This window comes from Calonectris borealis, chromosome 24 (genome assembly GCF_964195595.1).
Source record: "Calonectris borealis chromosome 24, bCalBor7.hap1.2, whole genome shotgun sequence".
In the NCBI taxonomy this organism is placed as follows: Eukaryota; Metazoa; Chordata; class Aves; order Procellariiformes; family Procellariidae; genus Calonectris; species Calonectris borealis.
The window spans coordinates 233,165-247,299 of NC_134335.1; the positions used below are offsets into that span (position 1 = coordinate 233,165).

The 14,135-nt window shown below is 52.9% G+C and overlaps 2 protein-coding genes and 1 long non-coding RNA gene across 7 annotated transcripts; 2 read left to right on the plus strand and 1 right to left on the minus strand.

Moving 5' to 3' along the window:
• Window positions 1–2,001: 2,001 nt before the first annotated feature.
• Window positions 2,002–5,282, minus strand: LOC142092681 (uncharacterized). Its single transcript, XR_012677154.1, has 3 exons — window positions 4,879–5,282; window positions 2,807–2,848; window positions 2,002–2,166 (listed from the first exon to the last, which is right to left on the minus strand). It is a non-coding gene; the product is annotated as an uncharacterized LOC142092681 (long non-coding RNA).
• Window positions 5,283–5,361: 79 nt separating this feature from the next.
• On the plus strand, window positions 5,362–8,192 carry FOXR1 (forkhead box R1). The gene is made up of 5 exons (XM_075172675.1): window positions 5,362–5,482; window positions 6,364–6,578; window positions 6,878–7,146; window positions 7,534–7,766; window positions 8,164–8,192. The coding sequence occupies exons 1-5, from the start codon at window positions 5,362–5,364 to the stop codon at window positions 8,190–8,192; spliced, it is 867 nt and encodes a 288-aa protein (XP_075028776.1).
• Window positions 8,193–10,108: 1,916 nt separating this feature from the next.
• CENATAC (centrosomal AT-AC splicing factor) lies at window positions 10,109–13,915 on the plus strand. 5 transcript variants are annotated; one of them, XR_012677129.1, is made up of 10 exons: window positions 10,109–10,425; window positions 10,489–10,654; window positions 10,731–10,793; window positions 10,955–11,019; window positions 11,161–11,239; window positions 11,338–11,548; window positions 11,892–11,922; window positions 12,336–12,425; window positions 12,533–12,665; window positions 13,178–13,203. XR_012677129.1 is itself a non-coding variant. In XM_075172764.1 (9 exons), exons 1-9 carry the CDS (start codon window positions 10,115–10,117, stop codon window positions 13,221–13,223), a joined length of 1,116 nt encoding a protein of 371 aa, XP_075028865.1. In that variant the 5' UTR covers window positions 10,109–10,114; the 3' UTR covers window positions 13,224–13,915. The 5 variants fall into 5 exon arrangements, 3 of the variants coding, with proteins under 3 accessions (XP_075028865.1, XP_075028866.1, XP_075028868.1); XM_075172764.1 differs by lacking the exon at window positions 11,161–11,239 and having other exon boundaries at window positions 13,178–13,915; XM_075172765.1 differs by lacking the exon at window positions 11,161–11,239 and having other exon boundaries at window positions 11,443–11,548; window positions 13,178–13,915.
• The last annotated feature ends 220 nt before the right edge of the window (window positions 13,916–14,135 follow it).

The window sequence follows — 14,135 nt, forward strand, 5'->3', positions numbered from 1 at the left end:
TCCCTTGCAGAGACAGCAGCAAACTGCATGCCTTGGGCTGCAGCACAAGCACTCACTGCTTTTCTTTTCCCCTTCCCACCTGGGAGGAGACTGGCAGCATGTGCTCCGCTCCGCCGTGTGCCATCTCTTCTTGGCAGAAAGCATGTAAAATGGAGAACAGGGCAGATCCCTCCCTCAGGCAGCGGCTGAGCCGGGAGGTGGCACGTACTGCTGGCGACGGGCAGCCAGACCAGGCTCCAGGACCCCCGCGTGCATCGGTCAAAGCCACTGACTCCGTGATGCTCTGCGGCTCCTTCCTCCCCTCGCTGCAGGCATTACTTGGCCCTCTTTGCAAAGCCGGGGGATGCCGGCTGCGACATCCAGGAGGGATGAAGCATCCCGTCAGCCAGCCTGCGCTGACAGCTAATTTAGCTGCGAGCGGGGTCTCCTCCCTGGAGCCCTGTCCTGATCTACCCGGCGCTTCAGGAAGGCACCGGAGCAGAGTCGCCAAAAAAGTTGTGGAGCGTTTCAGACTCTGTCCCCTATGGCTTTCAAAGGGGGAAATCAAAGGGAAGCGCCACGCTTTGTTCCACGGGGGAGCGGCACGAAAGGTGAGTGGCAGCAAGCCCGGCAGAACCGGTCGCTTCAATCGTCTGCCAACTCACCTTTGAAGTGGTTTTAAAAATCAAGGAGGAGGGGCAGAGACCCGAGTTCAGCTCTTTTACTGCAACTTCACAGAATTTGAGGACGTGGCGGGTAAGAGGCCACCTTTCCCCCATCAGAAAAATAGCGTATCTGTTCAGAGAGAATAGAATCCGGCTAATAAAAAAGGCTGCGATACTCATCAAGCACATCTGTTGCGTCCTCACGTTCTGAGGAGGCTACGAACACCTATGGCAGCAGCAGCATCTACCTACAGTACCAACAGAGTCATAGCCAGGTATCCGCAGGATTAACCTGGCACCCTGACACAGCCCCTGGGCCGGTGCCGATGGAGCGACCGACTCTCACCAGTCCACAGCCTCCTCTCTGCCTTGCGTTCCCTCTCCCCCTGCCCACCCGTACTTTCCCCACTACCTCTCTTTAACAGAAAGGACTGGTTTTAACCCCAGCCCACGCAAATCCTGGGAGCTCTTTCTATATTATAGTCACAGCATCAGCCATTTGCTGCAGCACAGGGAATTGAAGCAACGCCAACACAGCAGGAGTGGCACTGTGCGAGGACAAGCCAGGTGCCTACCGTGCACCCCGTACCAGGAAGATGGGGAAAAGTACCAATTACTTAATTGGGAATTAATCTCTGTTCTACCACATAAATATATATATACATTGGCGTGACCGGCATTCACAAGCCTAGAGTCCCCCCAGGCCCACTGAGCTTGCTTCTATAACAAACACCATCAGCTGGGCAAAGGCAAGACAAGATACGATACCCTCCTATCCCCACGGACGAGCAGATGCCGCTCTGTGCAAATTCAAAGCTTTCGGGGGCTGTGGAATACAGGAGCCATTTGAGCCCGACTTGAATAACAACTCTGAGTCAGAAGCCAAGTTATAGAGCTCCCCTATCTTTAGGGAAGAGAGTGAGCTCGGATCCAACATCTTTCAGAAACAGGAGCAAATCTAGTTTCTCTGGCTCGCCGAGAAGACCTCGCACAACACATTCACGCACAGACATGAAGCCATAAGCCTGGCTGAAAACATCTACGTACACCTCACACACACAGGCAGAAACGCACATGCGAAAGTCAGACACCCTGAGGAGCAATTGAGCACGCTGGCAGTTACGTTTCGAATCTGAAATGTCTTTTCTCTTGATTTGCAAGCAAGTCTTAATCCAAAATGCCAGAAGATGGGAATCAGCAAGACAAGAGAGCTGCGCTTGCCCCCTGGCCCCACGCCGCATCCTTACAAAGCTTCCCCAGAGTTCTTGTGGTTAGGAGGTGTGTGGGAGTAGGTGAGACCGGTTTTCAGCAAAACTATCCCATCAATTGGCTTCCGTGCCGGTAACACTCACCTGAAAAGAGCTGGCTTTGAAGAATCCAGATGTCCTGAGCCAAGACACCTCCAGCTTGTCGCCTCTCTACATTCTCAGCTCCGTTCATGATGCAGATAGAGATGCTGGCTACTTTGACCTGCTCCACATGTCAGCAGGTTCTCTTCTAACTTCTGTTTCACCTTCCGAAGCTAGAGGGGGACCAAAAAATGAGACGGCTTTAGGAGACAAGCATGACCTTCTGCTTAAACCATAGGGTATAAGGAATCGGCAGTCTCAGATTTTGTTTGCCACAAATTGGCTCCATCAGTCTGATCAAGATCCCGCTCCCCTGGGAAAGCAGGAGTAGAGAGACAGAGCTCAGGGGTTACGATGCTTTCACCCAGCACACACAGTGTACAAACCGATGGGATTGGCATTCAGCAACCGAATGGCCAAAGGCAAAATTAAGGCCTTTTAGCCTTTTCCTAGGCTTAAGGGAAAGGTCCGTGGTTGCAACCCTATATTTTTACAACATCCTTAGGCTTTAAGCTAGAAAGCGACACTTCTGCTCCCAGTTTTGCTAGCTTCGTTGCACGGACTGGGCAGACCACAGGGCTCATTTCCCTGCTTTACCTGTTTGGGTCATAGCAGTGCCTCAGATCTCTACCAAGTAAGAAGTAAATGTTATCGCACAGGTGAATGCTTTCCATCCCTGCAGCGGAGGCAGGAAATATTAGCAAACTCTTTTCACATCTTTTTTTGGGGAGGGTCTAAGTACAACTGTTCTGGGTGGAGCGCTATATCATATTATGTTCTATCCTATCCCTCCCCTTCCCTTGCGTTACTCACCAGTTCCACAGACCAGTACAGCTTCTCTGAGGACACACAAACCTGGGGGAAGATGGGAGAAAGGAAACTCTAATCAGCTGCAGCCAGCTGCTGCTAGCAGCCCTGGAAGGTCTGCAGCTGTTTCTCATCTCCTTCATTGCTCTGCAGTAGCTTTCACCGGATAGCCCCCACCTAACTCCGGGGGCACCGGCTCTGAAGCAGCTACAGGTGAATTCAATCGCTCCCTGCAAAATGCCAGCTCACACGGCCTCTTGTGGCCAAGCCACACGCTCCGGCTACCCTCCTGCAGCTCTGCCAGGCTGCTCTTCCCAGAGCGGCTCCTGGAAGGTGGCACAGAGAACGGCGTCCTTCCCACGGACAAGTCCATCCCCAAATACTCTTCTGTCTTCCCATCGGCGCCTCCCACGTTGCCCCGCTTTCTTTTCAAAAGCCACGCGTGGCTGAAGAGCAAGCAGGTCAAGATACTTCATCCGCATGCAAGGTCTAGCTATCACAGGACTGACTTCTTTTACCCCCCAAGAATACTTACGCGGTTCTAAGATTATTAACATAACTGCGTCCAGCCTAGCACTCTTGTGTGAGTTTATTGTTGAAGTACCAAAGGTTATGTGGGTAGGTGAGGCATCAATTGAGGGTGCATGTAGATAATCACAGGCTTAATGAATTACCGTGCCTCAGCTGATGTGCACACTACTGTGTGAGAGTTTCACTCCAGATAGAAAGGGGAAAGCAACTTTGTGGTGCGACAGGTTGAGTGATAGGTGGTAAATTATTAAACTATAGTAGCTGGATTGTTTGCAACACATCTCAAGTCAAATACCAGGCTCCAGTTTCAGGAAGGGGAAAGGATTTTGACTGGGGCGTGCGCGCTCAGATTTTTTTGAGGAAAGCAGCCAACCAAGCAGGTCCTGCTCACACCTGAGGAATCTGACAGGGAGCACGTCGTCTCAGCTAATGACCGAACTTTGTCACACAAGGGTGGAAAAGGCTATGCGACTCTAGTCTTTTGCATGTGGCAAAAGCAAAGCCATACTGACTTGATACCTGTGAAATGCCTAACAAGAACTAAGCAAAACTTAATACAGTACAAACTACCATACCCGTTTTTATTGAAGAGGCAAAACTGAGCAAGCCAGATCCTTCTCTGCCTTTTGAAAGTTACCTTTTCAAGAAAAGCTTGGTTTGGTGTTTGACTTATTTTTCAACAGCCCATCTCAACAGATGCAAATACGCAAAGGGTGAGAATAGTGACAGGAAACAATGCAGGAACATTTGGCCCAAACCACTGCAGAACAAGCCTGCGGCTGGGAAGAGCATCTTACCCTTTTCTTCCATCACGCAGAAGAAACCCAAACGACTCGAAGCCAAGCCTTTGATGCCAAGCCTTTGGTGCAAGGGTCACGGAATTCACTTTTAGACTGAGATTCTCCCAACATCATGATGCTAACGTTATGGCGCAATCTTTTCCAGCAATTGCCAAAACCAGCCTCTTTCTGTCCATCTCCCTGCTACAGACTGGCAGCAAGTCCCTGATATACTCCTCCGCTACGAGCATAACCTGTGTCCTCCTACAAAATGGTCAACACGTGTAGTGAAATCTAATTGCCTGCCTTGGTACTAAGCCAAGGCTTGGATTTTGATTTGTAGCTGCTCCGTTTACCACCCATGCTGCCTACCTCCCCTGCCTCCCGAGCAGAAGAGTGATGGTGAGTGGGCGAATAGGATGAGGATGTATTACAGCCACCCTTTAATAGCACAAACCACATTGCTTTCTTCGTAATACCTGGGACAGATTAGGCAGGGGCCGTGTGTGAAAGATACGGTCGAAGAAACAGAAGCCATTCAGGAAGGCGCAGAATTTAGATTGCACAAAAAGCTTCTAAGAGATACACTGTGAAAGCAAGCCCAGTATTTGCTTAACCTGGTTCCTTTTCCCCGATTGCGATACCCCCTCAGTGTTTTGCCTGGGCTGATCTAAAGCAGTTTCCAGTCTTAAAACCCGCTACTTCCAGGGTTTAAAACTACCGCCACTTCCTCACCCACACAAACAGGGTGAGGGAGCTCCCCGGTACCTGCAAACGCATCCCGAGCACTCTGTGCATCCCTCAGAGATCCGTCCTGCTTCCAGAGACGTTCGGGTTCTCGGATCGGGGAAGTCCACTGCAGAGCGTAGATAACGCTGTGATTTTATCAGAAGCAGAAAAAAAAGAAAATGTTAGCTTAATGAACACGGGAATGGCTCATTTATCGAGGTTCTAGCAAAGTAAATGGGCAGAAAGCAGAGCCTACATGGTGCCACCTATCTTATTTTCAATCAGCTCGCTTACTCCACAAATACGGACCATTTACTCACTGGAAGGGGCTTTAATAGGTATTTAGAAGTGTGAAACAGCGACCAGCCTTTCACCCACCTGTGTGATGTCCTTTTTAAAAAAAACCAAATGAAATCGACTCTCTCGGCACACAGAGCACTTCAAGCTCGTGGTGTTCTTTGTGCCACCTTCGCAGACCCTGCTGTGTTCAGCACCCGGAGATTACTTTGCCATACAAAGAAAATGTACTTGAGTTTTCAAAACAAGTCATTTTGGGAAAGCCTGCATTTAAGAAATGGCCTTGAGGACTGGGATATGGCAGAGGAGCTCAAACTCACCATCACTACTGAAGAGTTTCTGCAAGGTAAGGGCCTCAGGGGGATTGACTGACTTGGCTTCCTTTTAAAAAGATTCCCGTCTCCAAAACTCGGGTGAAAATTGTAACATCTGGCAAAGAGTAAGTTCCAGTCTAGAAGTTCACAAAAAGCCCGTTTTCTCTATCTTTAAATGTGATCAGATCAAATTAGAAGTGTCTGCAATTACGTACAAAGTAGGTACGCAGCTTACAGAAAAGGCGGCCAACACAAAAAATACAAGCTCACCACAGTGTCTCTGGGCTCCCCACATCTACCAGCTCCTGACGAGCCCCCGTGCCATCGCACGCTGAAGCGGCAAGCTGCCCCCCTGGCACAGGGGTGCTCGCTGCCGGGGGCGCTGCCAGATGCCAGGGCTAAGCTTGGGACGTGGTATTACCTACGGAGGCTGGCGGTGTTTCAGGCAATGGCCTGGGAAAGGGGCTTTTCTTTTGCCAGCCAGAACACCGGCATCCAGACTGGAATTTTTCTAAGCTCGCTTAGAAAAAGTTGAAGCCCGTCTCTCGAGGACAAGGATATAATTACATAGCTGTGCCTGCCGACATACTTCCCTCCGAATGCAACCTCTTGGGTAGACAAAGTTGGGAAAGGAGGACTGAAGGGAGTAATTTACACTATTCTGGCTTTGCAAGGGAAAGAGAAAGTAAAATTTCAGAGCTAAGCACCGCTGTTTGGGCTGGCCGCAGTGGTGCAGGAACACGCAGATGTGCACGCTCTATGCAAAACAGGAAATAAAACACTATTTAGAGGGCAACTGGGAACCTTTGTCTTGGGATTTGCATTAGAGCTTCCCCAGGCTGCCTCTGGACAGCAGGGTCTAGAAACGGACCTCAGGTAGGACCGGCGGGGTGACCTTTCTCCTTCTCCTTAGAACCTGGCGTTCATCCCCATCTGTGGATGTGGGTAAACCCCAGCCTGGTCTGCCCCATCCCCGGGAAGCCTGGCGCAGTCCCGGCCGGATCCGACAGCCCGGTGGCCTCGGTTGCTGGTGCCACAGAAGCCTCCTCTCCCAACACATCCTGGGACTACTCTGATCCGGACTGCTCTGAGGACGATGTGCTGTCATCCTCCAGCGAGGCTGGAAAGGTATCAAAAAGGGAACCGCTTGGGCAGTCCTAGGTGCTTAACGATCCTGCAGGAACAAACGAGCTGGCTCAGCAGCTCTGCGAGTGGTTGCCTCCCATTTCAGCAGTCGGTGCATGGAGCCCGTCTGACGAACATGCTGAGTACAAAGTGCAGGGAAGGAGGCTGAAATTTTAAGTATATAAGCTTTCTATATGCACCCTGCCAGACCCACCCTCCCCCAGAACAAAGCAGCTTATCCCTGTCCCTCATTCCACCCAGGGCTAATATATCCCCATCCTCGTTCTCCTTCCTCTCTGCAGCTTACTGAGGATGAAAATGCTTCGCCTGTGGAAATCCTAGTTCCTCAGGAGATGCCGGAAACTCCCGAACTCAAGGCAACGCTGATGCCTCAGAAATCTGCAGTCCTCAGACCTCAGAGCATGAAGCTCAAGTGCCCCAGGCAGAAGAGCACCACAGTCAAGGGAGGCTGGCCCCGTCCCCCCCTTAATTACTGCATCCTCATCACCCTCGCCCTGTGCAACAGCGCAAGTGGCAGTCTGACCGTACAGCAGATCTACCAGTTCACACGGTACCCACTCTTCTCCCAGCTCCTAGCGCAGAATGAGAGGAAGAGGGGTGACGAGGGGTACAGGAGTCTCTGATCTTCTACTAGGGAGCAGGGATGTGGCAGCCAGGACTTTTGTTCTGGTCTTAGTTCTGCTTTGACTCAAGATGCTGCTGAGAAAACTGCTTCCCCTCTTTGTCAACACCCAAACCCAGGAGTCTCGAGAGCCGGCATTTTAGTTTTGTCTCATCCTCCTTAGAAAAAGCACAGCACTCAATTGCGCCAGCCATCCTTACACCACAGGGGTCAGGGAGGACCCTCTCCTCCTTCCCTTGCTCAGATACGACGTATTCCGTTATCTATCACAGCCTCTAATTGCTTCAGCTCAGGACAAATCTTTTCTCTCCGCAGGCAGCACTTCCCATTTTTTCAAACGGCCCCAGAGGGCTGGAAAAACACGATCCGACACAACCTGTGCTTCAGCAGCTGCTTTGAGAAAACCACTGGCTTCCTGTGCGGTGAGGGAAACCGCAAGTCCTGCCTGTGGAAACTGACTCCAGAAGGACGCAGAAAGTTTCAGGAGGAAGCACAGGCTCTGTCCAAAGAGGCTCTCGACTTGGTGCGCCAAAGCATGAGCAAACCGGGTACGTTTCAGAGGGCAGGAGCCCCGCAAAATGCAGAGCGAGTCAGACTTTACAAGGTTCCCACGGTGGGAGGGATACAGGTGGGCACCCAAGCCAGAACGCAGACACCTGCACCGCAGGACACCAGGTCTAGGAGGTGATACCAGACACTATACCCCCACAAGCAGGGCTTCGTCACCAGACGGGCCAAGAACCCTTCTTTAATGAAACCAACACAGCGAGAGAAGCAAACCAGGCTACATTAAAACACAGAGCCTTCATCTCAGTATCGCGTTGCGCAGCAATACAATACCTATCAGTTTAACAGAGAGAAGAACTGAGGCTGTAGCATCGGTGCCTGAGCAGTCATTACGGTCCAAGTAACTATCGCAACTTCCTCTCTCTGTATCTTTTGCAGATCTCATGAGGTCTCTGTTTGGCCTATGATTCCTTCTGGCTCCCTGCTTCTGAAACACGCGCCATGTGTTTTCAAACCAAGCTTGTTTTCTCAGGTGCTGCCGCAGGTAGCTTCCCAAGAACTGCATGTGGAAATTATGAGCATTGAGACATAAGGACTCAAATTTAGAAGGGGGAGAGGAGAAAGATTACCAATCTCATTTTCTTCAGTAAGGCAAGTTTTTGCTCCAGCTGCAGGCATCTTAAGCTGCAGGGGCATTCTGACATGTGGCACCTGCTACGACTTTAACACAAAGTCCTGCACGCCAAGCTGTTGCCTCTTGCAATGTTCTTGCGGTGCAGAGGATTAAGCTGCAGGAGAAGGTTGACCTGTTCCCTAACAAAGGGTCTCAGCCCACAGGTCAGAGGCTGAGCAGAGAACGCGTTAGCTGGCTGAGCGAGAGGAGCCCCTACCACACAGGGGCACTTGCCCGCCCAGCTGGAAGCCCAGCAGGCAAGGATCCACATAGCCGCTGGGCAGGCTGCTTTGCAAGGTGCTTGGAATTTCTGCAACGCTCCCTTGGCAGAAATCAGCGAGCCCTGCAGAGTGCGAGGAAGGAGAGAATTATCTGGGAGAGGGAAGGATGCAACAAAGAAAAAAAATCCCAACAATCAGAGCTCGCTCTTGTGTTGTTGACTTACTTGCTTCTCCGGCAAGAGGCAGGAAAATCACGTCCCCAGGCCAGAATTCGGGCAGGTAGCAGGTGTCTAGTGTCGAAGAAGAGTAGATTTTTCATACCTTCTTCCTGGCTGCTGCAGCAGGTGCTTGAGTAGAGGCATGATGGGTCCTGTGTGCAGCAGGAGCCAGGGCGCCCTGTTGACAGGGGACAGACAGCACACAGTCGTGAGGCAAGTTCTGGAGTTCACTGCTGGGTGGTATCCTAGACCTGACCACAGGGAGGGGATACCAGGGGACAGCCCATCCGAACCTGCTCGACAGGGCAGGCTGGGCGCAGCCTGGAGATCAGCTCCTTTCACGCGCGTGCCCACGGGAGCGTAAAAGAACAGACGGGTTAAAGTGATTTGCGCAAGTCTCAATGCAACACTCGGATGGTAACTTCCCTGACTAGCGCACAAACCACCGCGCAGGGTGGGTCTGCACAGCTGGGTGCTAACGTCACCTGAGCGACTGCACAAGTCGGAGAGAGACAGATGGCTGTCAGTCCCACACATGACAGCACAGGCAGGCAGGCTGCCTGTCTGTCTGAGCAGGACCTGATTTAAGGTGAACTTGTGTCTGTGAAGGTGTCTTTGAAGGCCTGCCTGCACGGGATGGCAGCACTGAGATAACCTTGATGCTGCAGTGGCGTTGCTCTCCTTCAATCGCGCCAGACTAGACCGTGAGCATCCTCCGCTCTTACTAAATGTAAAAAAAACCCCAAACACTTATGATTTTGGTAGAGCTGTGGATGGGCAGGAAAACAAAGGTGTCAGACCAACGCTACGAGACACAGCGCGCCAAGAGGCAGTTAGGTGGGAGGTCAGCGCGTTTCAGGGACGTACGACATGCCTCCAGGGAGCGTTCATAATCACAGCAGTCTGAAACCAAGCAAGGTTTCAGACAGGCCAGTGCAGGATGGTGTTCGCCACACGCGCATCCCCACGTGCCACCGAATGACGGGGCACCACGCGCAACGCCAGCTTGCCGTTAGAAAAAGGCGTGGGTTTTCCTGCTCGAGACCCCCAAGTCACCCCTGGCCTCCCCCGACACCGGGGCCGCGCACCGAAAGCGTCGGCGAGCCCGCGCTTCGGCTACCGGAGAGACCTGGCGCTGGGAGGGGCGGCCCCCGAGCGCCCGCCACGCCGCGCTGCCGGAGCGGGGCCGGCGCCCGCCGCCGCGGCGCCCCGTGTCCGCCTGCCGCGCCTGCGCCCTCGGGGCCGCGCCTGCGCGCTCGGGGCCGCGCCGCTCCGCCATGGCGGTGCACTACTGCGAGGTGTGCCGCCGCACCTCCTTCTCCGGCCGCCGGCACCTGTACAGCGCCGCGCACCAGCGGCGGCTGCGGGAGGCGCTGGGCCGGCTGCAGGAGGAGGTGGCGGCGGCGCGGGCGGCGGCGGCGGCTGCGGGGGACGAGGACGGGGACGGTGGGGGTGCCGTGCGGCGCTACGACCCGGCGGAGCACGAGCGGCGCGTCTGGTGCCTGTGCTGCGGCCGCGGCGTGCGGCGGGACGGGCGGCGCGGCGGGCTGGCGCTGCCGCAGGCCGGCCTTCTCCAGCACCTGGCCGGGTAGGCGACCGGCGGGCGGGCGGGCTAAGGGCCGGGCCGGGCGGCGCTGACGGGTGTCCGCAGGCCCGAGCACCGCCGGGAGACGGCGCGGTTCTGGCGGGAGAACAGGGCGGAGGCGGCGCTGCGGGAGCGGTTCCTGGTGCCGGCCGAGGAGTACGACCGCTTCGCACGGGCGCTGGAGCGGGCGCTGGCCGCTCACCAGCGGCGGGAGGAGGAGCGCATCCGCCAGGTACCCCGGGCCCCGGCCCCGGCCCCGGCCCCGCAGCGCCCGGCGCGGCCCGGCCTCACCCGCTCTCTCCCCGCAGATGGCGGCCGGCATCCGGGAAGCCGAGCGCAGGCAGCAGGAGACGGTGCAGGCCGCCCTCCAGGTCGGTGAGCCGTATCCTGCCCTGGCTGCGCCCCGGCAGGGAGGGGGGACGGGGCCGTGCACCCCACCGGCACTGGGGGCTCTTGGGAGGGGATGGAGATGGGGTGGGGGGGCTCTGCTCAGCACCAGAAATATTGTTCCTTTTTCCTGAATCGTGCTCAGCTTCAAGCAGAGCCAGAGCTTTGCGCAGGACCTTCTGGCTGCAGCCCCCCAGCAGGACCCAAAAGGTGAGAACCATTTTCCTTAAATTGCTGCTAACCCGTACCCCGCTCAAAACGCCGCACCGCGCCACAGCAGCAGCCTTTCCCGCTTGCTGCTGCCGTTGCCAAAGTTGATGACATCATCACCAGGATCTTGCACTCGTTCAGATCCTTCCCAAACTTTTATCTAGACTACGGTAAGCACCATATCTGCAGAAAGATTACTCTCCCGTCCCCACATTTGCTGGTAAGCACCAACAGCCATAAAGAGCGAGCGCAGTGGTAACATACAGGTGTTCAACCTTATCGTGCCCCGAGAACATTTCTCCTTTTCTTGCTGCAAAGCTCTCCAAACACAAACACAAATTCTGCTCCAGAAAACTCTGGACAATCATCACCTGCCCAGTTTCGACAGTCACTCACCTCTCAGAGTTGGCTCCTGTCTTCCAGAGACTCCTCTCACGATGCAGAGCAGCCTGGCCCCAGTGGGATGCAGACAGGACCTGACATAAACTGGGTGGGATCAGGCCAGGCTTTGACCTTCATTGGCCATCAGGTAGGGGTGACTTGCTAACAAGCATGACTTAAATAGCTGCAAGTTACATATAGCTTGTGTTACAAAGCGAAACAAGGGGTTGCAATCTCCCATCACTGAAAAAGGCAGCTTTGCGGATGCAGACGACCAACTAGCTGTTTCAGTCATCCAGTGTTGTGTTTCGTTAAGCAAACGTTCTGTAACATGCACAGAAAACCCAAACGCTCCTTAAAGAAAGTGGGGAAGAGCCTCCCTCTGTGTCTTTTTCTAACAACTTGATACTGGAAGGGAACGTACATAATGCCATTCTGTTTGGAGATAAAAGCATCAGTTTCTCATTAGTGTTTTATATTTCTGTTAACAGGAAACAGAAGGGAAAGGAAACGTTCACACAGGTAATCACGCCTGCTTCATGGCTCGTTTGGTTGCTACCCTACTGAAAACTCTTGGCTTGCAAATACAACAGGGATAACTGAAAGCAGTTTTGAAGCAGTTACAGCATGACCAGGAGGCGCTCACTCCTTTGCTAACATTTGACATACTAGAGGAGAAGAAAACACGTCTGTATTATGAAAACTCTGTTGGTGCTACTGCTGCGTGGAGTGTATGGTTTGGGGTGTGATCTGCCATGGCCTTAACCGAGGCAAGCCAGCTTCTGTTTCTTCTTCTGCAAAGCCCAAAGTTTACTTTTCCCTCGCTGCTTACTTGCAGGGCGAGCTGCAGGGACAGGGGGTAGAGAGGATGCTTTTCCCTATCTCAAGCTTAGGATAACTTCAGTGGCTAAATATATTTTCCCCGTGACTTCTAGGAGCAAAACCTCCGTGGCTAACAGAAGAAGAGGAAGAGGATGGAAGTAAACAACCAATTGGACCTTCGTATGAGGAATTTCTCAAACAAAGTGAGCGGGTTGTATACATTTCAGTTAATGTTACCTTCGCTTTGCCACACTAAAGAATCAAAAGCTATTTGACTGAAAAACTTCTGCTTTACAAAATATTTTTTTAGAGGAGAAGCAGAAGCTGAAAAAGCTCCCAGCGGAACGCGTCGGTGCCAACTTCGACCATACCTCTCAGACAGGCGACAGCTGGCTCCCTTCCTTCGGGCGGGTTTGGAATCACGGCAGGAGGTGGCAGTCCAGGTAGGCTTCAGGGCAGCACGGACTGATGCCAAGCAGAGGGTGTGCAGCTTCCTTCCACGCAAGCTACTCACGGAGCGGGCTTTGCGGTAGCGGCAAGCGTAAGGAGACGTCTTTACCGCACAAACGAGTTACGCCATGCAGCGCTCAATCCAGGCAGAGCGTCGCTCTTGTCCTGGAGCAGCACACGCGTGACGTGAGACGTGAAGCATGGTCACGACCGCAGAGGCTGCGCACGCAAAGGTGCCTGCCTCGTTGAGCTCGGCTCACCTTTCAGACCCGCGGACTGGTGCGTATACACGCGCTTGTCTCGCTGGCGCCTTGCAATACACTAGAAATGCGTGTCAGCTAGCTGAAGAGACTGCTACAGCTCACCCAGATAACTGAAAAAAAGAAATTGAGTGAGCTTGCCTTCTAAAACACTACACAGAGCACTGTCTTACTTGTTAGATGAGACAGTGTTCATTACCTCTTTCTAAAGGCTGTGGCATTCTGACTTCTACGCTCTCTTTCAGGCATCAGTTTAGAACTGAATCAGGGGAAAAGAAGAAAAAAAGGTGATCGGAAGAGGAGCACCGAAGAAACCAAGCTGGGACTGTTGTAGAAAGGTGGACTGTAGGTAGCTGCAGCTTTGTCCATGCTGCTGCTGCTGCCAAGTTTCGCGCTCTTATTTAATATATACGTCTAGATGTGTTCAGTCCCCTGGAAGGCAGGGTGACACAGCATCGTACTGAGTTGAGCACCGTTGCTGAAACTACTCTGCCAGGAGGTGTCGCAGCAGACCCGCGCCCCCTGTAACGGACACGCAGTGTCTATCTGGGCATCGGTCTCTTAAGTCTTAAGCTACGCAAAGGCAGACCCTGCCAGCAAGGAAGGTCTCCTGCCTATGCCGTATCTTCATACCAGAAAGCAGGCGCTGCCAGTGTCCTACGCTGACATGTAGCATGATGTCCCGGCAGAGAAATAAATTTTTGAGAAATAGACTTTTTTTTTTTTAATTACCTGTGTTAGTAGACCAACTGAAACTTTTTTCAGATGCAGGGCCTCCTCTGGGGGCAACTGATGACCTGCGCCCGATGTTCTCATTCTAATTTATATTACTTTCACTTGTTCTGCCTCACCTAAAGGACAACTAATTAGTCTTCAGTCAAAGAAAGGATGCCTTAAAGACCTTTGCTGTGAGCAGTTCTTACTTTTAATTTAAATAAAGTACTTCCAGCCTTATTTAGAGCTGTTTATCTACGCTTCCCCACTAGACACTGACCTGATAGATGCTGTTGCCTCGTACACACAGAGATCTGTGGGCACGGCTTGTTCAGAGGGAGTTTAAGTAAATAGTGGAAACATCCCACTAGCACCTTCCCTATCTACAAGGCAAGAAACGGGCTTCAATTTTCCTCCTACTAGAAGCGAATATGGTTTAACATCACTGGCTGCTGCAGGTGATGCAAAAGTTCCTTCCCTTTTTGCAAT

Bases quoted from the DNA above. Each gene is read 5' to 3' on its own strand.
- FOXR1 (XM_075172675.1), top strand. From the start codon at position 5,362: ATGTACTTGAGTTTTCAAAACAAGTCATTTTGGGAAAGCCTGCATTTA. The intron at 7,147-7,533 runs GTACCCACTCTT...TTCTCTCCGCAG, and splicing joins CAGATCTACCAGTTCACACG to GCAGCACTTCCCATTTTTTC. The intron at 7,767-8,163 runs GTACGTTTCAGA...TATCTTTTGCAG, and splicing joins CCAAAGCATGAGCAAACCGG to ATCTCATGAGGTCTCTGTTT.
- CENATAC (XM_075172764.1), top strand. From the start codon at position 10,115: ATGGCGGTGCACTACTGCGAGGTGTGCCGCCGCACCTCCTTCTCCGGC. The intron at 10,426-10,488 runs GTAGGCGACCGG...GGGTGTCCGCAG, and splicing joins CTTCTCCAGCACCTGGCCGG to GCCCGAGCACCGCCGGGAGA. The intron at 11,549-11,891 runs GTAGGGGTGACT...TTCTGTTAACAG, and splicing joins TGACCTTCATTGGCCATCAG to GAAACAGAAGGGAAAGGAAA.